At 30.6% G+C, this 27,083-nt stretch overlaps 2 protein-coding genes across 6 annotated transcripts in view; one reads left to right on the plus strand and one right to left on the minus strand.

Annotated features, from left to right (window-relative positions):
- raptor (regulatory associated protein of MTOR complex 1) overlaps positions 1–18,949 on the minus strand; it is a 49,554-nt gene extending 30,605 nt beyond the window's left edge. For all 5 annotated transcript variants that reach the window (XM_067052293.1, XM_024359684.2, XM_067052292.1 and 2 more), the window contains exons 1-14: positions 18,761–18,949; positions 18,484–18,586; positions 17,757–17,998; positions 14,284–14,430; positions 13,255–13,418; positions 13,118–13,177; positions 12,925–13,025; positions 12,040–12,233; positions 11,795–11,926; positions 9,192–9,386; positions 9,023–9,097; positions 6,729–6,986; positions 3,736–3,879; positions 2,533–2,638 (exon numbers count right to left, since the gene is read on the minus strand). In XM_067052293.1, coding sequence (XP_066908394.1) covers positions 2,533–2,638; positions 3,736–3,879; positions 6,729–6,986; positions 9,023–9,097; positions 9,192–9,386; positions 11,795–11,926; positions 12,040–12,233; positions 12,925–13,025; positions 13,118–13,177; positions 13,255–13,418; positions 14,284–14,430; positions 17,757–17,998; positions 18,484–18,586; positions 18,761–18,949 — 2,110 coding nt within the window. The remainder of the gene's footprint in view (positions 1–2,532; positions 2,639–3,735; positions 3,880–6,728; positions 6,987–9,022; positions 9,098–9,191; positions 9,387–11,794; positions 11,927–12,039; positions 12,234–12,924; positions 13,026–13,117; positions 13,178–13,254; positions 13,419–14,283; positions 14,431–17,756; positions 17,999–18,483; positions 18,587–18,760) is intronic.
- A 390-nt stretch (positions 18,950–19,339) lies between these two features.
- LOC106680844 (mitochondrial GTPase 1) lies at positions 19,340–20,667 on the plus strand. The gene has a single exon (XM_014420821.2). It carries the CDS (start codon positions 19,340–19,342, stop codon positions 20,309–20,311), a length of 972 nt encoding a protein of 323 aa, XP_014276307.1. The 3' UTR covers positions 20,312–20,667.
- Positions 20,668–27,083: the final 6,416 nt, after the last annotated feature.

Genomic DNA, 27,083 nt, shown 5'->3' on the forward strand with positions numbered 1-27,083 from the left:
ACATTTTATACCCCTGTTATTTTACACTTATGTTTTTGTTTTCCTTATGTAACTATGTGTTTGTATCTTTTTTTAGCCCTGAAGAAGCCCTGCAACGTGGGGCGAAACGTTGGCTCATTAAAATAGTATATTTCTACTATTTGAGGTTTTTTTTTTTACCGCACCCGGACCATATTCCTTTCATCTTTACACACGGTCAATCAATAATCTTCCAATTTATTATTATTATTTTAAACAATATATTTCAAAGAAAAAATACTTAAGAAATAATGAAGAAGATGGTCTGATAGTTAACAACTATTTTCGTTATTTTTTTTACCGCAACCCTGACTATCTTCTTCATTATTTGAAATTATGCGGTCAATTCTTTATACATATATATATTAATAAAATAACAACATATTAATTATTAAGGATGTTTTAGATATAATCATTCTCTTATTAAATCTATGCTATTATATATTTTTAAAAACTAATACTTTTATACTTATAGTGAATAACCAAACTAAATAAGAAAGTAAGGATACATTAGATTAAGAGTCCTCTACTTTTTTTATCCGACTATGGTAGAAGCTAAAAGGAGAGTATTACGTTTAGGGTTGCCTCATAACCTGCTCATTTGTAGGTATATAACCATTATTTGATGGCTCAAATTATTCAATTAGATCCCTTGAATGTTTTGAAACAATTTGAGTTTTTAACACTGAAAACTTACTGTATTAAATCAATAAAGTCTGCCTGTAGATTTGTAATCATTTTTTGTGCGAACTGCTTAACTGATTTTTAAATTTGACACCTCGAGTTACACAGTAATATCCCTTAAATGTTCTGAAACTAGTTGAGCTAAGATACTGAATTTTCAAAAATTATATTTCATAACCTCCGTAAATGACGAGTTTTCCCAAGCTCTGTCAGTGACCTTTAGGAGAAACAACTAAATAGTTCATTAATAAAATGTTTTTGTTATTACTTAAGTTGACATAATGTAATTTGGGACTGATAGACAAAGAATTCCACTAAGTTATAATGATTCGTGAGAACTAATAACGAGCCATTATGTGGTTAAAATTGAACCAGTGATTGCTCAAAATAGTACAAAAACTATTTATTATACACCAACCTTCCACCTCGCTTTGGAGGACTTCGTTAGGACAAAAAACAAGATAAAAAAAAATGAATCTAATTCTATTCTTTATTATTTTTTTCTAAATTCCTTTATTCCCTTTATGTTAAAACTTTTTTGTAAACTCACATTCACATTACAATACAAAAAACCACATTCACATTCAAATTTGAATCACTTCTAATATAAAATACTAATACCTGAAAAACTAAGAAAGTTAAAATAAAAGTAATTTAATTTTTAAAAAACCAACTACTAAATAACTAAATCCATCCTAATGTTACAGTATGCTATACTAGCAGACTACTGTTCCTTTAAGTACATTCTGTCACATGTATCCTGTACATTTTAACATACAGAAAGCAGCTATGTTAGCATAAATAAAGTATATTTATGTATCTTCAGAAGTGTTTGGTTTCATTCAGAAGTGGAAAGCACCTGACTACCATACCAAGTATATATTATTATAAGTAAATATTACTCCCCTTAGGACAATGATGTTATTTCTTAGTCAATTTTAAATTTAATTAATCTTTATCAAATCTAGTGGTACATTTACAGATTATCAGTCAGGAGGTGGCTCCACACTTTTTTTTTTGTTTTTCTTTCTGTTCGAAGTTAAATATTGCTAATAATTTAAAAAAAAAAAAAAAAGTTAAAAAACATTATTTTTTTGCATTGTTATATAAAATAAATATTGTTATAATATATTAAAAACATCTACAAGATATACCATCCCCTCATAAGAAGTATAAATGTCAATGCTAACATTGGCCATTGTTTCATAATTTAGAGAATATGAAGATAATATCATATTAGAATTATACATTTTCAGATTATAATGAAAAAAAAAATTTTGAAACAATGAAATAATAAAGAATATAGATGATAACTAGAAATAAGATGTTTTGAATGCAATATTTACAATACATTATAATAATATAAGGCTTGTTACAAACTGAGTTTGATGATAGCCAAAACTAATCAAACCCTTGGGCTGCCACAAAATAAAATTCAACCCACCCAGACCAGCATTGAACTGACGCTGCTGCAAACTTGAGGTTGCTAAGCAGAGATCTCTACTCACTCAGCTACAATAGCTTCCTTCCTGTATGGACCACTTTCTCATTGCTCATCCTCATAAGATGACTAAGCCATTTTAATATTTGTATCTTGATACAAGATATTTTGATTTCCTTACAAAGCCAAAACAATTAGCTGTTTTTCCTTTGTCTCTAGGCCATTCTCACATAAAAGTTGTCCTAGGATTCTCCTTAAAATTATACTTTCAAATTTGTCTAGCAGGTTGATGCTTTTATTGTTGAGGGTCCACATTGTTAGAGTGAGGAATTTTAGGTTCTACAAATTGAGATTACTTAAAACAAAATAATTAAGAAATCACAACATACCTGCTGGCATAACAACCTGTGCACCTTCTCTCATCTCCTGAAGTGCAACTGAAAGAAATTTGCTTTCAAAAGCTTTCACAACATATTGCAAGGCAACCACTAATTCCTACAAAGAAACAGCCACCCATTAAAATGTAAAAAGCTATAATAATTATTAAATAATAATGTGTTACAATAAATGAAATTAGGAATAGCTCTGTGTCAACTAGTGTTGTAACTATGGATACTAAATTTAAGTATGGTCTAATTTGTGTGACCACGTAATACTCATATGATACCCACTAATGGCCAACTTCATAAAATGGTGGAGTAAATAATATGCTTAAAAAAACAAAATCTTATATTCTTTCTTTTATGGTTTAGGCAGGTCCTCAAAACATTAGTTTTCTGTAACCAATCTATTCTATTTCTGTTTATCTTGGTATCTTTATTAATTTGAGATTCTGGACCAAGCTCAGAGTTATATTTAATTGCTCTTTCTATTCACTCAGTCTTAGACCTCCTAAGCAATCTCTAACAAAACAATACCACATTCATGATTACGTCGAGATAGACAGATCGATAGCATACTTCTTAACTGTCACAAAGGTATATCTCTCAAGAAACCTCTTGGAAGATGTTTATTTCAACTAAAGTATTAACTGTAGTGCTTGGTATTGGTATTTGGAGGGAAGAACAAGTCCGGCAAGTGGGCCTCCTGGTTTTTTTTGCCAAACCCAGAATTGCCACTGAGTACTAACCAAGGTGGGAGTGTCAAGATTCATTTTTCGGGGCCGCTGAAAAATAAATACTAACTGCCCCAGGTGGGAATAGAACCCACAATGTTCCGAACCGAGCGCACTGGAACTTAGGCCTCAACCCACAAGGTCGTCACGTCCCAATTTGTAGTACTCCAAATAAGCTGAATTCAGCTGGAGGGGGTCCATTTCAAAGAGGTTAAGAATGTATTGCTTTCTAACATAATTTTGGATATTTTATAAAATTACAGTATCAAAAGGAGTCAGATAATTCTCTACAGTCTTTCTATAGGACATATCTCATTTTTTTTGTAATTTTATTCATCGTATAGAATTGCAGTTACAAAAGCAGGGAATCCATTGCCAAGTAATTTAAAATTAATACATAAACATAATTAAGTAAAATTATGAAATTAATAGAACAGAAGAATGCACATAGGATAAAACTGAAAATATAATACCATACCTTGCGTACTAGTGGACTCATGTCCTTAGAAACAGTATTAAGAAGAGTTATTGCAATATTTTGATCAATCTTATTAGCATGCTCGCTTCTTTCCTTTACTGCATTAATAAATGTTCCTAATGCGTAAACTGTTCCTGCTCTCACCTAAAAACAAATTTTACAACTTATAATAAGCAATAAGTACTATATTTTTTAAAAGTTTCTGAGAAACCTAAGTAAAATGCATAAATTAGTGAGTGGAGGAATATCAATTAGCAACACATGACCAAATGTTGCTTTTACCTTTTATTAACTGAAAGATCTCTGAAGTGTATGAAAAAATTGTTGACTAAAACATCTTTATTTAATCCTTAATCGAATATTTTACAAGCATAGCTTAGACATTAAGTAATTGTTATTGTTATTATTAGCTAGGCATTACAACTCGATGTTGAGTCTTGGCCTCCACCAATTATTGTGATCTTGTGCGGCTACAATCCAGTTCCCCACTCCCATCACACTGTTACTCCATCGAAGGATAGGTCATCCTCTGTGTCTTGTTCCATGAAGTACATCTGTCACTATTTGCTTTGGCAGATCATTCACAGCCATACAAGCAACTTGGTAAGCCGACCTCAGTCTACTAACCCTTATAAACTGGACATCTGGTTCCTTAAATAAATCTTTGAGCTCCAGGTTTGTTCAACATCTCCAATATCTGGTCAACCTTGACAGCTCCAAATATTTTACGGAGAATCTTCCTCTCCAAGACCAGTAAGTTGTGTTCACCAACCTTTTGAGATGGTCCATGTTTCCAAGCCATACAGAAGAAGTGGCCGAATAATTGTTTTATATAAATAAATCTTTGTGTCCTTAGACAAGGCACAGCTCCAAAAATAGGGACTGAGGCTATAACGGCGGTTGGAACATAGGACACTTTATTTAATATCAGAAACCATAACATTGTCTTGGGTTATGAGCAATCCAAGATACACAAACTTAGAGACTTTTCCAAAAGTATATTCTCCTGGGCCTCGGGATTTTTTCTGTGACCATGTATTTGGTCTTTTCTGCATTCACTTCAAGCTCCATTTTTTTTTTGCTGCTTCAGCTAATTTCATAAATCCATTAGAGACAACTTGGGAAGAGCGTCCAGCAATGTCCATGTTATCAGAGTAAGCAAGAATCTGTATTGTTCTGCTGAATATTGTTCTGCCCACTTGGATTCCTGATTCTCTAAAGGCTTTTCAAGAGCTAAGTAATTGTTAATTAAATTAAGTATATCAACAGCATTAACTTTTTAATTTTTACTTTCTAACATAATGGAGCGAGAGTAATCCATAATCTTATAAAACATTAATGAATAAAATGACCAGCAACAAAGCAACTGAAGAGATATGCTTATTGGAAGGTGAAAGAGTGTTACATTAGGGTGTAATGATGCCTTGGTTCTAATGCTTCAATAGTTAAAAAGTGTCATCTGAAAGATTATTCACAAATTATGAAAAATTGTTTTTTCATATTCAAAATTGAAGACCCGTGTACATTAATTTGAACTTTCCATAATCTTAAGGAAGTAGAGAAGCAGTAGTAAATATAATTGAATTGCATTTAATCAACGATAAAAATTGGGATAAACCTTTATTTATATTAGATATTTTTTAGAAATAGAGCATGGGAATTTGACAGAAATAACTCCCAAAAGTTTTGCATTTGCCTTTCATTCTGTTTTGCATTTTTTATCTGTACCTATTACAGTCGGCATACAAATAAGTACAAAATTAAACAATGTTGATTTAGTACTTAAACATTTAATTTTAAATTTATATTTCATAAAATTTTGTTATTTTCTGACAAATATGTAAATAAAAACTAACAGTAAAAAATTACTATGTTGCTTTTCCAAAATGTCTTGACTCAAATAGCTTTTACAAAACATGCTCCAGATTCAGCAAAATCCATGATACATAAAATAATATGTATATAAGTAATTATTATTAATTATTTATGCACATATTACAATGCATATTTATAATTTTTTATGAACATTTTCACAGCTCCAAGTCAGAGAAAAAAAAGTAAAATTAAAAAAAAAAAAAAACCAAAGAGATTGATAACCTCTGCGACAACTAAGTTAGCTAGTCTTAAGATGAAAACAATAGATTATATATTTTACACTGTTCCTTCTTTCCTGATAGGAACATAAATAGAAATTTAAAAGAGAAAACTAATTAATAGAAAATAAACTTTCTTTTGCAAACATTTTTTGACCTCAATCCTGGGAGTTAGGAGACCGGTGTCTTATGAACTCAAGTACATAAAATATCAATAATATAAGAGGCCTTTAAATATAAGAGGAAGAAAGTTGTGGGTCTGACTTTAATAAAAGTGATTAAAAACGTAAGTGCTACCAAAACCTTGATGAACCAAAGAAATTTTCGAGATGGTAAAGGTTGGGGTTTGAAGATTTTTGCCCATATATTAAGATCCAATTTGCAACATTCCTATGCAGTGTATCAGACTCTACCTTTTAAAGCTAAAATTTGCCGGTTTTGAGACAATACACAAAAAATATGCCACCCACAACATAGACTAACCCTAACTCCAGAAACAGCTTCACCAGCACCATGGGATACTATTACTATATAATCATAATAAAGTAAATAGCTCCATCAATTCTGTGTGTTGACAAGAAATTATCTATTTAAAATGTTTCCTGATTATTGCTTATACTTTGAATGTTCTAAGGAGTTAGATATATGGTTTAGTTGTTAACAAAACTACCTTTTTTAAATTTTATTATTACCAGGTAAATTGTGAGAAACCGGCAAAATCTTTTATCAATAGTATTTTGGTAAGGAATTTCAACAGTATAAAGTTAATAACCAATTTCAATTGGTGATATCAGACTTAAAATTACATATAAACATGAATACTAAACAGTACTAAGAGCTACAATTTTTTCATTCAGTAACCAAAGAAATAAAGAATTAAACATTGGTGGAGCATCTTACCTCTGGCACAGGATCCTTTAGCAAAGCATATAATTTTTCAGGAGCAGTGTCACGAACCCCTGTCCATCGAGCTTTGTCATAATCAGCCCAAAGGTTGGCAAGTGCAATTGCCAACCATTGACGCAACATAGCTGATGGGTCATTCAGCTGTTCAAGGCAAATAGAGACTAGTGAGCCTTGAAGAGCTGCCTCTTGCCCACAAGGATGGTTATGTACCATTCTGCTCAAAACAAACACCGACAACATCCGTTCTTCACTCTAAAATAAAAAAAAAATTAAAACAAGTAATATATGAAAAATCACATAAATGAAAAAAAAAAAAGGACAAGAATTTAAATTAAAAAGGTTATACTGAAAGAATTACTGAAACTCAGCATGAAGTTAAGTATAAATCTTGAATGTAACGTATCAATATTGAATCACAAAGCACACAAATATTGTTTTACTAAACAATAAATGATTAAAAATTATAAAAATAACAAATATATAGGTATGTTTCAAATAGCATGTTAGTTAAAAACAAATATAAGACTTTGAAGGCCAGAAGCAGAGGTTGGTCTAGTTATTGTTATCTACTCTAAGCAGAAGGACAAACTGAAATCATACTAATTATAAGAAACAATCAATAGTTTGTGACATTAAGCAATCTAAAACCTTATTTCTTGGAGGTAGTACATGATTTTGACAACAAAGGAGGTAGTACAGAACATAGTTAAGGCCAAGAGAAGTTGTAGCAAATGGAGGTCTAGTACCTCAATAAATTGCGACTAAGTGAAGGGTCAGATTAAGAAAACTCTTCTTGATTTAAAGAAGCAGTCAGCTACTTTGAATTCAGGCAACCAGACGGATAAAAACGATTCAGGCTGCTCTAACTCCTGCTACTTTTTATATCATAGAGTATCTCCAACTTCCATCTAAGGTAAGTGAAATCCTACATAGTTATAAAACCCCTAATCATCGCAGTATCAATGATAAATATTTAATAATAGTAATAAATCATATCAATCTGAATCATCAGACCCACAATGAATTCATCCCTATAATAAATCAAGTTTTCTGTAATTAAAATCACTATAAATTATAATTATATTACTACTGGATTCAGTTATTACTAATTAGTGAGCTGATAAACAAAAAAAAGATCTTAGAAAAGAAATTCAGGACTAAGATATATCTTTTAAGATTACCTCTTTTAATATAAATAATTATATAATGGCAACCAAAAATCAAATGTTATAAAACGGAAATATCGAACTCAATATTTTCAAGATTTGGATTAAAAAAACGCTTGTTAAAATTTAATAAAAACTGTTGAGTTTGTTTGAGATTAACATAAATAATTTTTTAGCACAAACAAAATAATGAATGGAAGGTGATTCAGGTGCAGTCAAATAATAAACTCAAATAGTGATTAAACTATTTATATTAAGCTGGAACAAAATAATGATTTGACTTTACTTCAATATAAAAATATAACCAATACAAGGTTAGCAATGTTATAATTAATCATAAATAGAAAATCTAAATTAAAACCAGTAATAACTCTTCTCATTTTTAAAACAACAGTTAGGCTACTATTGATGTATTGGAAGTATGGGGAGTGGCATCCCTTACAAAAAGGAAAAAAATTCAAATTATTTCAAAGTAAGGTTATAAGAATCATAATGGATGCCCCTAGATTTACAAGAAATAGCTAATTGCATCAGGAACTACAAATGGAATCAATAGAAGACTTCATCAAAAAAGGTTCATAAAATTCCACTCCCACTGACCGGCAGTTAAAGGAGCAGTAACAAACAACTTAATAAATCCAACCTCTCTCGAAGACTGAAGCCCAGGCTGCTGCAGGACATTCTGTTATAATTTCTATAATTATCTATCCTGTTATTGACATTGCTACTGTTTTATAATTTTTTTTCTTCGTATTTTTCTCAAATTAACCTTTTTTTCCATTAAAGCCAATTATTTATTTTATTAAATCTATAAATATCATCGTTTTTGTTATTAACTTTTCTTTTACTCTCTTCTTAAGAATTATTATTTTTATCAATTTATTTTATTTATTTATTTGTTACAATGCAACGTTATTATTCACAATTATTCAATATTTATAGCATTGTAAATAGTTAGAGGTGTCTTTTGCATGAGCTTATCTCCCCTCTCCCCACAATCAATTGGTAAAAAAAACAAAGAATATGAATGTTCTATCAACCTTGCAAAGCCTATCAGGCTAATCCAGTATTAAATAAAAAAATTAAAACTAAATTCTACAGATTTGTATGGAATATACTTACTGGCATTGATGTGTCTTGCAATACTGAGATAAAATATTTATGACCACTATCCCTCACTAAGTCTGCTTGACAAGTCTTAAAAAAAATAAATAATAATAATGAATGTTCAGTTAGCAACATGATTAATTAAAACACAAAGACAAATTTCATAGTTTATAATTACACTTACACTGTCCACAGCCAAAATTTTGGCCCAGATAAATACAAGAAGGGGACGTAGCTCTTTAGCTGATGACTGAAGAAGTTTGAGAACATACGGAAAAATACCAACAGACAGCGCTAAATTGACAGCCCAGGGCCCAAGATCAAGGAATTTTCCCAGTAACTCAAGTGCTCGGAGCCTATGAACTTGACTAAGAAGGACCTACAATATGATGAAACATTAAATCATTAATACACTGAATAAATAACTCATAAGATAGCCCTTTTTTTTTTAATATTCCAATTTGAATATTATAAATTGTTTAAGGTTATAGGAAGTTCAAAACTTACCTCAATAGAGACAATTGAAAATGATAATGAGCATATATGAACTAAAAACGCATATAACATTGACATATTCATCTGTACTATTAAACTGAATTTTGTTAGAAATGTGGAGTTTATAGCGGTTTGGTTTGAATAGAAATTCACATCCAAATGTTGAAATTGATTAATTTTTAGTTATTGTAAAGGTTACCTCTTACATGTCAGTCAGTTCCTACATCAAAGAGAACTTTTTGCAATATAATAGTATCATAATTTTATAACTCTATGGTTATAATAAATCTAAATTAGATAAGTAACATTAATGAATTATAATTAAAGTGTATGAGGAGAAGATGGTTGGAAGTGTGGTCAAAATATAACACAAATAAGTTGAAATAACTTATTCAATCGTGCCGACATTTCGGCTAGAGTTTCTAACCTTCATCAGGACTAAGAACAAAGAACAAGATAACAACCAATGAATACAAAAAATATAAACAGAATGACATAAAGTAAATAATTGTACAGAATGAAATTAATAAAAATAAAGGGATGACAGAAGAGGAAAATAAAATGGATATATAGGTAATTGAATAAGTAAGAAACAATGACATAATTAAGGAAATAAAATAAAAATAAAAATATGAAGTTAGATAATGTAAAGGAATATGAATATTTAAGTTTATTAATAATTTAAAAATTAAAATTATGGAAAGAAAAAAAAAATTGAGAGAAAGAAAATATATGTAACCATAATAGATAAAGAAACTAAATATGAAGTTAAGTTAGACAAAAGAAACTAAAAGAAAACATAACAATAATAATATATGGTGAACATAACTAATAATGTGAGTAAGGAAAATTAAGAAAAGAATAGAGAAGGAGGGGAAGGGGGGTAAAAGAAAGATAGGAAAAAAAGAGAATAACACATAAAACGCACCTGCTCGAAGCAGATTTGACAGCCAAGTGAGCCAGACTCAGAATTCAGACGAAGATGACGAGGTAATTTTGGAGGAAACATACAAGTGGGTACAAAATATAAAGTAGAAAATATTTAAAAGAGGAAAGAGTGTAAGAGAGTGACGACAAATGGGTTTAGAAAATGTTAAAAAATATGTTACAAGGATGAAGAAGATGTACGCTAGAAGGATGAAAATAATCACCCTCTTCCTTTCCTTAACCTCCTTATTATAAGAAACCCAGACAACACCATATCCACTGACTGGTACACTAAACCAACTTACTCAGGCAGACTTTTAAACCACCACTCCCAGCATATTTGCCATCAAAAAATTAAAGTTGCTAAGAACCAACATTGATCAACATGAGTGACCAGCCAACAAAATAACAGGAACAAATGAAAAAATATGTAGGAAGGTTGACCCATATTGCAAAGGAAGTGTGTGGTAAGAAGATACGACATCCTACTAAATGTTGGTAAGACAAAGAATGTGAGCAGGCAATTCAGAAACAAAATGAAAACAGTTTTATTCACAGATGAGTCTCTCTTTGACTTGTACCACTCAAACAGACATGAAAGAGTAGGGAGACAACCAACAGCCAATAATTTGAGGTTTAGAGAGAATTTAATTTCCTTCCTCCCACTTAAATGATTATCAATGGTACTATGATTCTGACTTCTCAGAAGTACAATGAGGAAGTATTCTTAGAAGATGTGATTCCATTATTTGCTGTATGCACTGGTGAACAGTTCATTTTGATACAGGATAATGCATGTCCACATACAAAAGAATTGTCACCACATACTTAGAACTCACGAGAATTGCAATTTTGGACTGGCTCACATGATGTGATATGGATCCAATAGAGCATTTGTGAGATCATTTAGGTAAACGGGATGGACATCATTATCCACATTCTAGTGACTTAATCAGCTTTAAGGTAATTTCTTTGTAATGGTAATTAACATGTAATTTCTTCTTTGCCTGAATCGGTTAGGACTCTTCACTATGCAAGAAAGGGTAATAGCAGTCATTAGTAGGCCATCCTCTGTAAAGATTAGGTAAATAAAGGATTGCCAGTTTTAAAACAAATATCAATTTCTCATTTTTATCTATAATAATATATTTATTTGGTATTATTTATAGAAATGATTTGTTTATGGTAGATTGGTTTATACAACTAATAAAATAAACAAATCATACATATAAATTATAAAAAATAAATTGTATAAACAAGAATTATAGGGGAAAATCAAAGGGTACAGTTATCTATTGACTGCTGAGTGAATATACTTTCTCCTTTTTACATAAATACAATATAAAAAAAAAAATATTGACATACTTGAAGAACAATAGGTAGTTGTTCGGGTGGAGTCCTATGCTCTGATCCATGAGCTAGCCAGACTGAAAAAGCTGTCAATTGCTCTTCAAAAAAGGGGGAGTGTTTAAACTTTTCTCCACCCTTCTCCAAAACCTAAACAATTTTTTTTTTTTTTAAGAAAATACAAAATATTAAACACTGTTTTACTATGAAACAATAAATAAACAAGTGAATCATGCAGATAAATAATTTGAATAATCATAAACCTCTGGCAGCTGAGCCAAGCAGAGATCAAGAGCAAGATCCCAAGCATCCCACATAGCATGTTGAAAGGTAGCCGGAAGAGGTGGTGAAGAAAGTGGAGTGCAGTCATAAGATCTCAATATTCGTTCAGCAAGTAGAAAATTTCTAAAGAGGGATGCAACAAGAAGATCCTGACGAAATAGCTTCTGAAATAAATCTAAAAAAAAATAAATAAAATAAAATACAATTTGTGACAGATCCATATCATATGGATGATCATAAAAACAATTTTTTTTTTTTTTTACGATTTTCGCTAAGATTAAGGTGACTAGTAAGGTCTGAAACAGCCAGTACATGAGTCATATAGGTTTTGGCACAATACCTGATCAAAATTGGAGCAAGATCAATTACACAAATGGATGATATGTTTAATGCTAACTCTTAGAAGGGAGGGAAAACAAAATTTCATAAAAACATTTAATAACTCCCTACATACAGATGAAAATATCCAGCAGAGTATAAAATGTGTAATCATAATTTAAAGTAGCCGGTTTCTTCAATAATTGAATTTTTATTTATAATAAATCAAAAACTAAATGTAATTTAACACAGGAAGTGTTAGAGACAAGTCCATTGCATGACAATGACAAGTCGAGCAAAAAAATATTAAAACAAATATTTTCGATATCCAAATGAATGACATTTTACACTAAAAAAGCATTTCTCAGGATGATGATAACAGTTTTTCACAAAATTAAAACACAATAACAATTAGACAAAAAGCTAAAAAAAAAAAATGGAGCATACAAAGATAAATATTAATTAAGTTGAATGATTAAAACTATAAAAGCTAAAATAATGTCTGCCTTGATTACTGACATAGTAATCGAAAGGCTTTTAAATAATACCTCGAGGGAGAATATTCCAGGCTATGGTGTCTGTAATGGCAGTAAAAATCCAATTTAATTCACCTAACATGGTCCTTCTATCATTCAGCTGCCCAGGTATTCTTTGTAATAAAAAATAAAAATTGAGAATTTTATAAGAATAAAAAAAAAAAAATAAATAAGAAAGCAAAAATAATCAAGTTTATTAACTTACTTATCAATATGTTCCAACGTAACATCTGGCATCAAACGAGCACTGTTTTGCATATAAAACCTGAGAAAACAAATAGAAGAATAGATTTAATTGGACAAAAATTTATTAATTACGAAAAATTAGATTATGAAACCCACCACTTAAGAGCAATTTTAATAGGAGTAGTTAAGCAAGCAGTAAATATATCAGCTGGAAGATCAGGATTCATGGGCAGAATCTGTTGAGCTGAACATGCAGCTAACTGAATGCAGTTCCTAAAATTCGGAGCAGGTGTAGATAACCTGTTTTGCTGAGACATTTGCTAAACAAACAAAATTATATAAAAGTGTTTATTCGGAAGTATTTACAGCTATATGAGGTTAGAGAGATAAATTTTTTCTGAATTTATAAGTTTATGAAACCAAATTTCTTAGTAATTTATAAAGGAAAAAAAGGATATTTTTAAATTTTGTTTTAATCTAGTCCAATATGTGGATACATTCTACCTTGCAACAATTAGGGTAAAAGATTTTTCATTTTAATATTATTTAGTATAGTAATAGTAGAGTAAAGCTAAGTTTGTGATCTCTAAAGTCCAAGGGATAACTTCCAGTGAAAAGAGAAAATGAAATTTTCATTCTTTTTAAGTTATTTAGGAAAAATCTTTTAGGTACCAAATCAAATTAAAAATGATATGTCATTGTTTTAAAGTACATAAAACTTTCTTAAAAAAGAACTGGTAAAACTTTGATTTACAAGTAGTACTACAGTACTTTTAATTTCAAGAAAAAAACCAAAATTGTTAAAACACATTTCTTGACAACTTCATATGAAACAGTAACAAGATAATAATCAGCAAAAATGTGATTTATAAGGATAAATGAGTGATAAAAACAGATCTCATTTTGAATTGTCGTCAATGATACTGGTCCCCACCTGTAGAAGTCTGTGGACCATAAAGCCAGAAATTTTAACATGTGTGAATCATCCCGACTATTCATATAGATATAAGAAAAATTGATAATAAATAAAATAACAACTCCTAATATCAGGATAAAGAGTATCATGAAAAAATAGAAAATACTTAATGACCAAAAACTAATAAAATTGAGATATTAAAACGATATATACATGCAAATTTCAAATACCAGTAAATCACAATAAAAGATTATCAAAATGTTATTCACCTCATAATCTTTTTCATGTTGATCAGCAAACTGTTTAAACAATTCAACAATGACACCGGCATTAGAGCAATCATATACATATATTGATGGAGCTCCCATCCATGTTTGAAGATCATATATAGAAAGTGGAATATACTGTGTATACATCTGAAAATTAAAATAAAACTAATAAATAGAGCAAAATATTAACTAAAAAAAAAAAAGTGTTTGGTGATTCTAAAAAGATATATGCTTAAAAAAATGAAAATACAACTTTAAATATCATATCGCTGCTCCAGAAGAATAATGATTCAAATGCAAAATTGACTTAATACTTATGGCGGGTTCAAAAATGCATTTACTAGATGTTTGTAAATTGACGTATCTGTACTTACAAAATTCCTTCTGAGGCAAATTTTTAGGTGCAGTAAAGGCATTTTTGAGCCCACCAACACAATTAAGTTAATTTCATGAAGTTTACAATTACACTACTTCTGGAGCAGTGATGAGGAAAGGATACAGACAAATAAAACAACCAGTTTGAAAAAAGCAACCAACAGAGGAAAACAAAAGTGAAAAAAAAAATGCTCATTAAGGTTAGGGTCCAGTCCAACAAGATTTTAGGCAAATGAGTGTATAGGAATCCCTCACAACAATAAATAGTTAATTGAGAAGGCCAAAAGGAATGTTATGTACTTATTAATATTAAATTATGTTTGCAAAAACAAAATACGTTCAATGAATAAAGGAATGGTTTCATTGGCTTTCGTTTATTCAAAAAGGGTAAAAGTAGAGGAGAATTAATTATGTTGCTTATTAGGAGAATAATTCATTCGAATTTCCAACAGATTGCACCAATAGGGAAAAGATTCTTAACATCAACACTCTTCACCATGTCTGCTCTATATTCAACAAGATTCAACATAATTTCACCAAAGCAGTGCAAAAATAATATTGTACTGGTTCAATATGTAGGGAAACTGAGTGTATCACTCTCCTGACGTTTTCTCTACTTCTACATTATTTGTAATTATAATCTGAAATACTAAAAATAAATTTAAAAAAAGATATAATTAAAACATTCTAAGAAAATAACATTACGTTGCTTAAGTTGAGCTACCTTTTATGTCATAAAATATTTTTTAAAATAATACAATGACAAAATTCGGGCACTTGTTTAACTGATGAATAATGAAGAAGGAAAAATAATGAATAGGAAAAAAATTTAAACCTGAAAAATTAATAACAATGACTAATATATTTAATTTGAACAAAGTAAATTAAATGAATATAAAATAGAAAAAGTTGCAATAAATGCTAAAATAAAGTAACAGAACATACATCTGATAAGGCTTATGTGCAACATTAATGTCACAATAGCTACGTTATACAGTTTCCACCATGGAAGAAACTGTGACAGTTATAATAACTGTGATTGTGGGAACACACCATTACTAATAAACATTTGGAGGCCAAAGAAACGGTATGTTACACAAATTATGAGGTATAATATTATCTCTGGGATAGTTAACTAAGAATGAAAAAAAATAAAAAAGATTCACACTCACAAGTTTCAATCATTTATAATCACATACTTACATACATAAAAAACAAAAAAATCTGGTGCCTGCATTAAACAACTTTCCCTTATTACCTTACTTTGGGATGAAATTAGTGTTGCATATTTAAAAATAGTTATTTATTTATTATTCAGGATGAAAATATGTTTCATATATAGAAAAATTAAGTGACATCTGAGTATTACAATGGAAATAGGAATTATTAATTATCAAATTCATTCATATTTTATATCTATTATTTATTACTACAAAAAATTATAGATTTTTTAAATACAAAAAATTACAGGTAGTTAAGCATTTAAACCCTAAATAAAAGAAAGAAAATTTTGGACTTTATTTTTAAGATACAATAAAATTTTGTATTTTAGGGTTTCTCAAGGTGGGAATAACAAATATCAACTCTATTCCTCCCAATATTACAAATGATAATGAAGTCAAGTAAATACAAATGTGATGAAAAGAGATCAGCTTTATCAGCTATCAACTCCGATCTCTATTTTTCCTTTAGTTATTCATCAATTTCTTTAATATTTTGTATTTATCAACTGTTTATTACTGCTAACAATTCGAGCTGATTATTTATTGCAAATAAAGAAAATTAAATGTACTTCAAAAGAAGATTTTCTGAAAATTTGGCATTTAAGTCCTGTTAAATCATCTTACTGAGGATAAGACCGAGCTCATATATTGATAAGTCAAGTTTAATGCAAATTTAAAGAGCCATTTTCAAGAAATAATATTGATGATAATAATATATCAAAAATATTGTGAAAAATCATTTCCACCAACACTTCTAGTCATTTTATCAAAAAGGTTGCCATCACACCCCAGGTATATACCCACCATAAATATGTGGTTTTGGTTTCGTACAACTTTCTGTTTTTGAGCTAGAATGATCATGCACATAAGTTTGGTTATTTGGACTCAGGGGACCTTAAAAAACGAAAACTGGAATTAAAAATTTTTCACAATTACAATACTTTCCCTAATTATATATTTCATATAAATAAAAGTGAAAGTAAAAAGGAGCTAAATGATGATTTCATTCCAAAGGCAAACAAATCTATATCATTTATTTAATGTTTTACAAATAACTGAGTCACTCGATCGCTTAATTTATTTAATAGCAATAAAATACGATTTTTTAATAATCCAAATAATATTCATTTCTGTACAAAATAATTCTTTTGAAGACTCAATTTATTTATATAAGCACATAAAATTCAATTCAAAGCCTTGTACCAAAGTTAGACGTCACTTATTGACATAAAAAAAATTAAATTCTTAAACACAGTTTTAAAAAAGATGCTAACATCCTAGGCTTAAATCTGCCCTAAAAATGTAATTTCAGTTATGTATGATTTATTGTTTTTGAACTAGATTGTTTGTATATACATGAACACACATAGACACAGACTATTTTGTGATACTTGGTTATTAGAACTCAGGGAATCTCAAAATATGTATTTTCGTCCAAAACACAAATTAGAATTTTTTTCATGATCGCAATACTTTCCCTAAATAAATAGTCCATACATAGGTAAGTGAAAGTAAAACTTTCATGAATGATGTTAGCACAAGTTTGTTCTTCAGTAATAATTAATTTTTCTATGCACATTTGTCATAGAATGATTATAGCTTCACACAGATGTTTAGTAAGATTTTGCAAGCAGATTAACAAATCTAGCTAAGGCCCTTACTTCATAAGTCAAGGACTTGCTAGGGATTTTATTATCTACTAAGTAAGTGTTTGTTGATAGTTGTGATCAATATAAAATAATTATAATTTGAACAAACAAAAAAAAACTTCTTTAACATAATCAACATAGTAGATTGATCTGGATACAAATCACAGGATCTGTGAGGTGTTATAATATAATAGTACCATAATTGTTCATAATTAGTAATTCTAACCCTATTAAAGACCCAAATTTCTCCATTATTGGTAGGCTTAGGAACACCATGGCCATTATAGTGAAATAATACTCTTTCTTCTTTGGCATTCCTTCTAAGTGATGTACAAAGCTTTTTTACTTCTTCTACAGTTGGATCCAGACTTTGCTTATAACGTGCTCTTGGCTGCCATCTTTCATATTGCTTTTGGAGATTATTACCAATCGCTTCAAGGGCTTTTTGTGGGCTCATAGATAAAGGGTCTGTAAAAAATAATTCAAAATTTACAAATACTATAAATTAATATTTAAAATTTAATTTTTGGAATAAAGCAAACATTAAACTTGATTATGCCCAATTAAAAAGGTAAAATAACATTAGAAAACCTAAGCAACTATTTGACATAAAATATTATTATTATTATTGCATTCAATTAGAATGTAGGCCATAAAAAGTACCAAACAATAATAGAAATTTTTCAATTTATAAATTAGAACATAAAAAAAAACCGAGGAAAAATTTTAAAATTAATTTTACTTAGTATTTAATGTGTCCATAAATAAACATGAAATAGGTAAAAATATTTTAACATGATAAATATATAGTATAAGAACAAAACAATCCAGGAATCATGGAATTGCTAGAAAAATAATTCTAATAATAATAAGACTAAGAAGAGTAAAGATTGTAGGACATAACTTTGATGACCAAAAGCACTATTTAAAATAAAACTAAGTATTATATTAACCTATCCAACATTCCAATCTGGCACATGGTTGAGTTTTAACAATGTCTGGAGGATCTACTCCAACATTAAGGCAAATGACGAGGGCTACACTTACAGTTTTCATCTGTAAAGAAACAAAAGGATTCTGTATTATTATAATACTAATTGATATCAACATTTTTTTATATCAGATAGTACTGGAAAACCCAAATAAAAGCTTCATAAGAACAAGGTTTGAATAAAATGAATAGTGAATAGTATGGCATTGACAACTATGGATATAAGACATTTATTTTACCCTCTCCTTCATTCTCCATGTTTGAGTTAATTTGTTGCCACCTTCAATAACTTCTAAGTGTCTCTTTTTGTTAAATGCTAAAGGAATTTTCCAATCTGAGAAGTGCTCTGTTAATTCTTCATCCTCATCTTTTGGAAGAGACAATTCTGACATCTTGCTCGTAACATTTTTGGAGTTATTCGAAAACATTTTATACGCTATAAAATCACTAAAATCATTTTAATAGTAAACAGGCAAAAGAACAATAAGTGGAATCACGAAAATTTAACAATGAACGACAGCCATGTTTCTGATCACGGTTACAATTTAAACTGTCTACTTTGACCTACGATGGCATTCTTATTTATGATATAAATTTTAACGAAAATATAAGAGATGCCAGCTACCCAACAGAACATAACGTTCATTAAATAATCTATTCCACGGTATGAAACTTCCAAAAGAATGAAATAACAAGGATTGATTATAGAGAGTTTACAAGAAAACAGGTTATGTTATGTAAGTTCGGAAACTTAATAGAATGGGTCAAGAATAATGCGAGTGGCCTGTGTTATAAAAATATTGTATTAAATTTGGACCATGGTCCGTGTTACACCTCATTTTTTTAATGCTTATCGAACTACATTTGATTATCCTAGGAAAAATTTACTTCAGTGGTTCCCTGGACATATGGGAAAAGGATTAAAACAGATGAATAAAAACTTGAAGTCGGTAGATTGTATAGTTGAAGTTCATGATGCCCGTATACCTTTATCTGGTAGAAACAAACACTTCAAAGATATTCTTGGAGGTATCAAACCTCACATTTTAATTTTGAACAAAATAGACTTAGCAGATTTAACACATGAGAAGGAAATTTTGAGTGCTCTTCAGAAAGAAGGTACAAACAATGTGTTATTTACCAATTGTAAAAGTAATAATTTTTCTAGATTGAAAAAGTTAGTTCCAATGGCAACTGATCTAATTTTGAATTCAGAGAGATACCATCGGTCAGATAATAAAGAATATTCAATAATGATTACAGGAGTTCCGAATGTTGGTAAATCATCCATAATCAATGCTTTGCGACACACATATTTAAGAAGAAATAAAGCTGCGCCTGTTGGAGCATTAGCTGGAGTTACAAGAAGTGTAACTTCAAAAATAAAAGTTAGTGAAGTCCCTCTTATATATGTTTTGGATACTCCAGGGATATTGGAACCCACAGTTTCTGACATGGATGCTGCATTAAAGCTTGCATTGTGTTCATCGATGCAGGACCATTTAGTAGGTTGTGAAATTATTGCTGATTACCTACTGTTTTGGCTAAATAAGCATAATAATTTTTCATATGTAGGCTATATGGGAGTGAAAGAACCAGTGGATAGTATTACAGAATTGTTAGTGTCTTGTGCGGTGAACTATAATAAAACTATTAAACTCAAAAGTGTTGAAAGTGGTGGTTATACAATACGTCCAAACACTGAATTTGCAGCTTATCATTTTATCAAAGGATTTAGGACAGGTTTATTTGGTAAAGTAATATTAGATAAAGATTTGATTAATTTTTAAGTTTTAATTATTGTATATTACAAAATATTATAGCCAGGAAACTCAGTTATTTTTGAACAATTCCCAGCCAAGCCAAGCCCATAGTTCAAAAAACAGTTTTACTGGTAAGACAACAAGAATCAACAAGTAATAATACTCCACATTTGTAAGTTTATCATCTATATGGTTTGTTTCATTATCCAGGTCATGTTCAGACATTTTTTGTATTTACTTCTGTAACATTAAGTCATAATTAGTATTAATCATACATTTACATAATTCAGTAACTGTAATAAGAAATTTCATTTGTTTGTTATTAGGCTCAATATACCTGTGAACTATTTGTTAATAATAATGAACATTATTTATTATCGCAACATTTTATGAAAATTTAAAAATCATCTGACTGTATTCTTACAGTTCTAACAACTCCAGAGATGTAAGCTTAACCTTACATATTAGTAGGAACCTACTCTGATCCACCAAAGAGGTACATGTAAAACTCATCAGATCTTTAAGTTACATAGCATATAGGGTGGAAATTAATTTTATTTGAACTCAGTTGATGGAACCACTTATTTGAACCTTGAAATTTAAGTGGTTGTTACTTGGTGAAAATACAATAGTTTGTGATACTGTTTTATTAAAGTAAAAAAAAGAGTCTGTTATAGAGATCACAATGGTACAAAAATGACATAGATGTATTATTTATTTTCCATTTAAATTGTTCAATATTAATCTAATTCATATCAAAACACTATCCCATTTTATTCTCATGATGCAAGAAATTAAGCTAAAAGTTTATCTTCCTCAGATTTTCTAGGTATGTTCTTTTGTCATAATCATTATTACAATGGTATGAGCCACCTTTGACATGTGGGCCAAACTTAAATATGCAAATACCTACCCTCCTTTAAAAGTAGTGTTCATAATTTTTAACGATAGATATTAGACATGAAATAATACAACATTGTTATTATAATACAAATTATTAAAATAACAAAACGAAATAAAAAAAATAGGTACAACATTATAATTAAATCGTGAAATTTGGAATTATTCCTAGCGACACCGAAATCAATGAGACACCTGTGCTTGAATTTGGGGAACTAATCCATTGATGTTTGAATTAATTCCACTGATACAAAGACGTAAAGAATTTTCCAAATTATCGTCAGTCAACCTTGTACGATGGTTTGATTTATTAACTTACATCATTGAAAAGAACTGTTCGCATTTGTAAGTACTGCCAAACGCACAAATCAATCTTCGTGCGAATTTTCTAAGCTGAAAATGGTCTTCTTTTCATTCGCAAAGAGTGCGGTGAAATGATAACTGTTACCAGACAGCATCTGTGCCTGCCACAAGCGGATTTTGTTCTGAAACTTTCAAATAGCTGTGAGAATCATTTACTAACTGTCCTTATTTATTAAGTTTCAAATTTAAATCAGTCAAATAACCTGTAAGGTTGGCCAGAAATGCTAGTCACATATCAATTTTGGGTCATTCAATTCAGATAGTGGTTTATCTTTTACTTGCATAAAATTTAATATTTCATTTCTAAGCTCATAAAACTGTTTCCGTATTTTCCCTTTGCTTAGCTATCTGACTTCACAATAATATGTTACGTCGCCATATTCGGCTGATATTTCATCCAAAAACACCGTGAACTGATGATGGTTAAGCCCTCGGGATCGAATAAAATTGATGGTTTTTACTACCACATTCATAACATTCTGGAGTCGAATGGACTTAAAACTCAAGTTCTGTTGGTGGATAATGCAATGAAGGACTATAAAATCATCTTTTTACACACTTAATTAAGTTGCTTTTTAATTCAAAATTCCAATGAAACCTTTATGTAAGCCGACCATAGAAAGTGCACCATCTGTGCATACACCAACTAATTTTGACCATGGCAAGCCAACAGGCCAATACCTTTTGAACATCATTAAAAATGTCCTCTCCTGTAGAGGTTCCTTTTAGCGGCTGTAAAGCAAGCAACTACTTAGTAACTATGAACTATTTATCAACACCTCGAATAAATACAGCTAGTTGAGCTGTTTTGTTGAACAAATCGGTGCTTTCGTCTAATGCTATGGAAAATAATTCATAACCAGCCATACGGTCAGTCAATGTTGTTTTTATATCATTAGCTATCATCAATACGTCGGACAACAGTTCGTCTTGACAAACTAATTTTTCCAAATTCATTTTTCGTTTCGGGACACAAAACACTGCAAATTTCTTACACATACTCCTTGATAAATTCTCCTTTGGCTAATGGTTTTTATGACTGCCAATTTTGAACTAACTATAAAACTAAAACGTTTGCTGCCGTTTTTCCTAATTTACTGTAAGCTTCTGGATTTTGTCTTTTCCTATTTGTCCTGTCGGTGAATGCAGCATAGGATGCTTAGTTCAGTAATGCCACTTTATATTGAATTCTTTCATCATTCCATAGCAACGGTGGAGTGCAACTCCGCTTGGGGTATCCCGTCACTGCCTGCGTCTGTAGTCTGGTGCCTTCTTTAGGATTAACGATTATTCTATTTTTTAGAACAAATTTGACCCAACTAATAAATACATTCTGGGCAGATATGTCTAGTTAGGTTTTATAGATTACCTCAGACGATTAACAGCAAGTCGTTGCACAACGCGGTTGTGGGTCAACCAGGGTAGAGGGAAATTTTGCCGACCCCTTATTTAGGTGTTTTAATTTAAAAGAATAAGATATACAGTAATTCTAAAGAACTGTTTGGCAAGGGCAATCGTATTTACCGTGATATTATTATTTATAGTAAAACGTACCTTAGTTTTATGAACTTATGAATTTTTGTTTTTTAACGCACTGAACTATCACTTTTATTAATTATATGACTGACAGCTATTCACTCTATACGGTCTCTCCATTACAAGTCCACTAACGTCACTCCACACGAGCCTATGTTCAACCATCCTCGACGATCTATGACTACGTGGCTAACAAAACCTGGTCCAGTCTTGGTGAAGAATCATATAAGAGCGACTAAATACGATCCTCTAGTAGAAGAAATGGAGCTACTGGAATCCATCCCCGAACATGCTCACATCATATTTCAAGAGGGTAGAGAGTTAACTATTTACATGGTACTTGGCGCCTAGTGGGAATTCTTTAATACGACCTGAGAATTTTACCAATGAAATATACATGTCATAGTACAAGATCCGGGAAGAAATAAAGGCAGTTATTTTACCCCAATTTTTGGTTACTTAAATAAAAACTATGTATAATTACTATTCAAAATTGATGAGTCTGCCAAGTATAGGTAGGGGGAATAAAAAATGGCGGCTGTTTCAAAACTTTAAAAATAATTAATTTTTTATTCGGAGCTCAATGTCGTTAAAACTACCTACAACAATAGAAAATCTAAGAGAGCATAATTTAAAGTCGAGTAAATTTTATAAAACGTAAGCCCCAACAGAACTATTTACGTATAATAATTCTGGAGATATCGCCTCAAATTAGAAATTAGACTTAGTTTTCAATTAAGTAATCAAACATTGGGGTGAAATAAATGCTTTCTTCTCTTGGGCTCTTGTACTAGTAGAAAACAACTCAAAAGCTCCTTCACTAGACAGTCCGGGGACAGATAGAAAAAACTGAAGAAACTGCTCACCTCAAAGAAATTTCTTTTTAGGGACGGTTTAATATGGAAATAAAATCTTTAATTTGTATAGTATTAATTATTTTTATTTCATGTGTGTTAACAGCTGTTTGTAGAATTAGTTATGTTACCTGTAAAGTTTATAGTATGGTTATAGCAACTGTTTTGTGGAATGAGTTCTGTGATGTCCAAATGTAAAGCTTTTGCTTATTAAAGCCATTATCTGGTTTATAATTCCTCCTAAGATTTACCATCACAATGATGTAATTATTAACAAGGACTACATAATTGAGTCATTAATTATGATTTAATTATCAGCAGGTGAACATAAAGTCATCTATGGGCGTTGATGACCTCAGGGTTTTACGCCCTAAAGCCCCAGACAACAACATAAAGTCATTGAAATATCATTAATATTAAGCATTTTTTATCACTTTAGAGCAGCATAAAGAAATATTTCTACAGGATAGTAACATCCCTTTTCCTTCATCAATAATCACATATCTTGTAAAACGTTTTATATTGTAGTAACTATTATCTGTAAACACGTCTAAATTCACCTGAAAGTAATTTTTATTGAACTTATTCCACGGAATAGCTGTTGCTACACTATTTATCAAAATAAAGCCACATAATAGGGATTTTACGAATAAAGTCCTGTTTATTAAAAAGCTTAATATCTCGGTAATTATTGAATGTACAGACCTTTATAAAAGTTCAAATTTTAGTCAATTTGCTTTAGTTTAAGAAAAGTATGCTTGATCAGTTTTTATAATGTTTGGATGATAGTTTCAAAGACACTGAGCTTGGAATGAAAAATTTACGAAAAGTGTATGGTTTTTTGGAATAAAATAACTTTCTGGTCGTAAATTTAGATTTTTAATATCGATGCAAACACAAATAATGTATAAGGAAAAAACCTAACTACCCAATTAGCCAAATAAAAAGGGAAAGAATTTTCCTTTGCGGGAATGTTGACTGCTGAAATCCACGAAAAGCAATTATCTTTAAAATGATACAGTAGTGGAAGATAATCATTCCTGGCTTGAATCTCCCAAGCCACTGTCTTATAATTCTTACACCTACGAAATATGAAATATCTTTCCCTGCAGCAAATAAACACCAAGTATCCAAAAGACCAGAAGACTTGGCCTCAAATGGAACAACATAGAGGAGCAGATATCCATTCGCAATTTCCTGAAGAGCACGTAAAAGGCTTTTCAATTGAGCAAGAAGCCATCTGTGAAGCGTCGAGACTGCTTAGTATATTAAACAGAACCAAAAATTGCGTTTATTACTATTTCAGCGTCAGAGTTATAATCCTCCAAGTCGAAGTGGGGTAAAGGCCTCAGAAAACGTTTCAAGGATTTCGAATGACTGATGGTCGTCCACAAGATGATCATCCTGCAATGAATCCCAGGCCACTGTGGCCTTCCTGGAAATGAGAGGGCGGATCAGGTGGTCAAGGTGGGACTCAACGAGAGCAGGTACTCATTTTCGATTACGTACAGGACACAAGAGGCTTAGAGCTCACTAATTCCGAAAGCTTAATATTGGCACTTACTCCAAACGAGTAGGCTCTTTTCTGGGCAACTGATCTGGTCCTCTCTAACTAAAGTGCAGAGAAAGCTCTTTGAAATTCTGGAGGACCTCTGAGTCTTCATATCAGCCCACGACCTCGCCATCCATGGGAAGAACTCCGAAAAATAAGAACAAACCCCTATGCGTTCTACAATGGCTATAATGCACTTGAGGCGCTAAACTATATCGATCATTATTTTATTTTCTGATTGTAAGCGATAAGTGTCTGATTGGACTGGACTATATAAAATATCGAGCTTTTACAAGTGAATAACAACTAAAAAAGTGACAAGTATGTTGTAACATTCCTTTCAATTTAAGTTATTATGAATTGCTGTTAGGTAATGATATTCATGTTTATAAAAGTAATAATTAGTGAATATTTATCATATACGATCCAAAATAGTTCGTTAGTTGACGGTATTTTACTGTCCATAATAAAAGCCATGTGAAAGAGTAGCAAAGGGAATAGGACACAAAGCAGAGAAGCTGTTTCTGCAAGAGTATTAGCATGAAGTAGTGGATATTTCGTACCATTTTTTGCTTTCATGTTCTGATATGCTATTCTTTTTATTTCAAAGAGAACAGATTAAAATTGGTTCTGTTTATGCAGTTTCAGATTTCGCATCACAGGACTGGCTTTAAAGAACTTCCGTGGTTTCTAGTCTTCATTCATTCCTTATTGATAACCGACCATTCCTCCAACTCTTTTCGACAGTGTCATTGAAGGCGGCTATTTTAATACCCTCTCCTATCCTGTAATTTTTTATTTAGTATCACTTTATTTTGCCTATCACTCTCCAGAGGTACTTGGTATCAGTGACTGTAACTCTGTTTCAGTGTCTGTACAACAGTATCTAACTTTCACTTCCATCAAGAAAGGTAGATAGGCCGTATAAAAATGTGCAGTTAACATAGTTTTACATCTCTCTATTCCCTACCGAAGTATTACAGAGCTCCTAATATTTTTATTTTTAACTGTTTTAAAGTTCTTGATCATTTTTTGGTTTTCTGTTCAGGAAGGTGTATTCATAGGTTGTTTTAAAAATACGGTTGTAATTTCTCCCTTGCAGTGATGTATGAATCCTTCTCAACATTAATAACTTTGCTTTTTCTTGGGTGGCTTAACTCGGTAAATCAAAGTAAAATTAAATGTTATTTGATATAGGTCTTATTCTCATTCAAATAGTTTAACAGGTCTTAAATGACGAAGTTGTAAAGTGTTTTCCTTTTGTACTTTTTTTGAAATAAATAACCAGTTCTCATTGTTAGCAATAATAAACAGTAGATAAATACAAAATATTAAAAATTTTGATAACTAATAAAAGGAAAAATAGACAGGATCCCAATCGGAAAAAACCGAGAACGTCCGATCTTTTCCAATCGCATTCATATGGACTCGGCTTCGTTATCTTTTGTTAAACTGTTGTATTCTTGGCAGAAATATAGTTGACACTTGTTATTTTTACCTTGAGAAACTGTAGAATACGACTTTTATACTATGTTAATGTAATATAAAATTTTTTTGTAATCAAAAGGACGTCTTAAACATAAGAAATGATAAG

Source organism: Halyomorpha halys, unplaced genomic scaffold (assembly GCF_000696795.3).
Source record: "Halyomorpha halys isolate HHAL.00 unplaced genomic scaffold, Hhal_1.1 Scaffold293.1, whole genome shotgun sequence".
Classification (NCBI taxonomy): Eukaryota; Metazoa; Arthropoda; class Insecta; order Hemiptera; family Pentatomidae; genus Halyomorpha; species Halyomorpha halys.

What these genes read in the sequence shown, in the direction of transcription:
- LOC106680844 (XM_014420821.2), top strand. Translation starts at nt 19,340, where the DNA reads ATGGTCCGTGTTACACCTCATTTTTTTAATGCTTATCGAACTACATTT.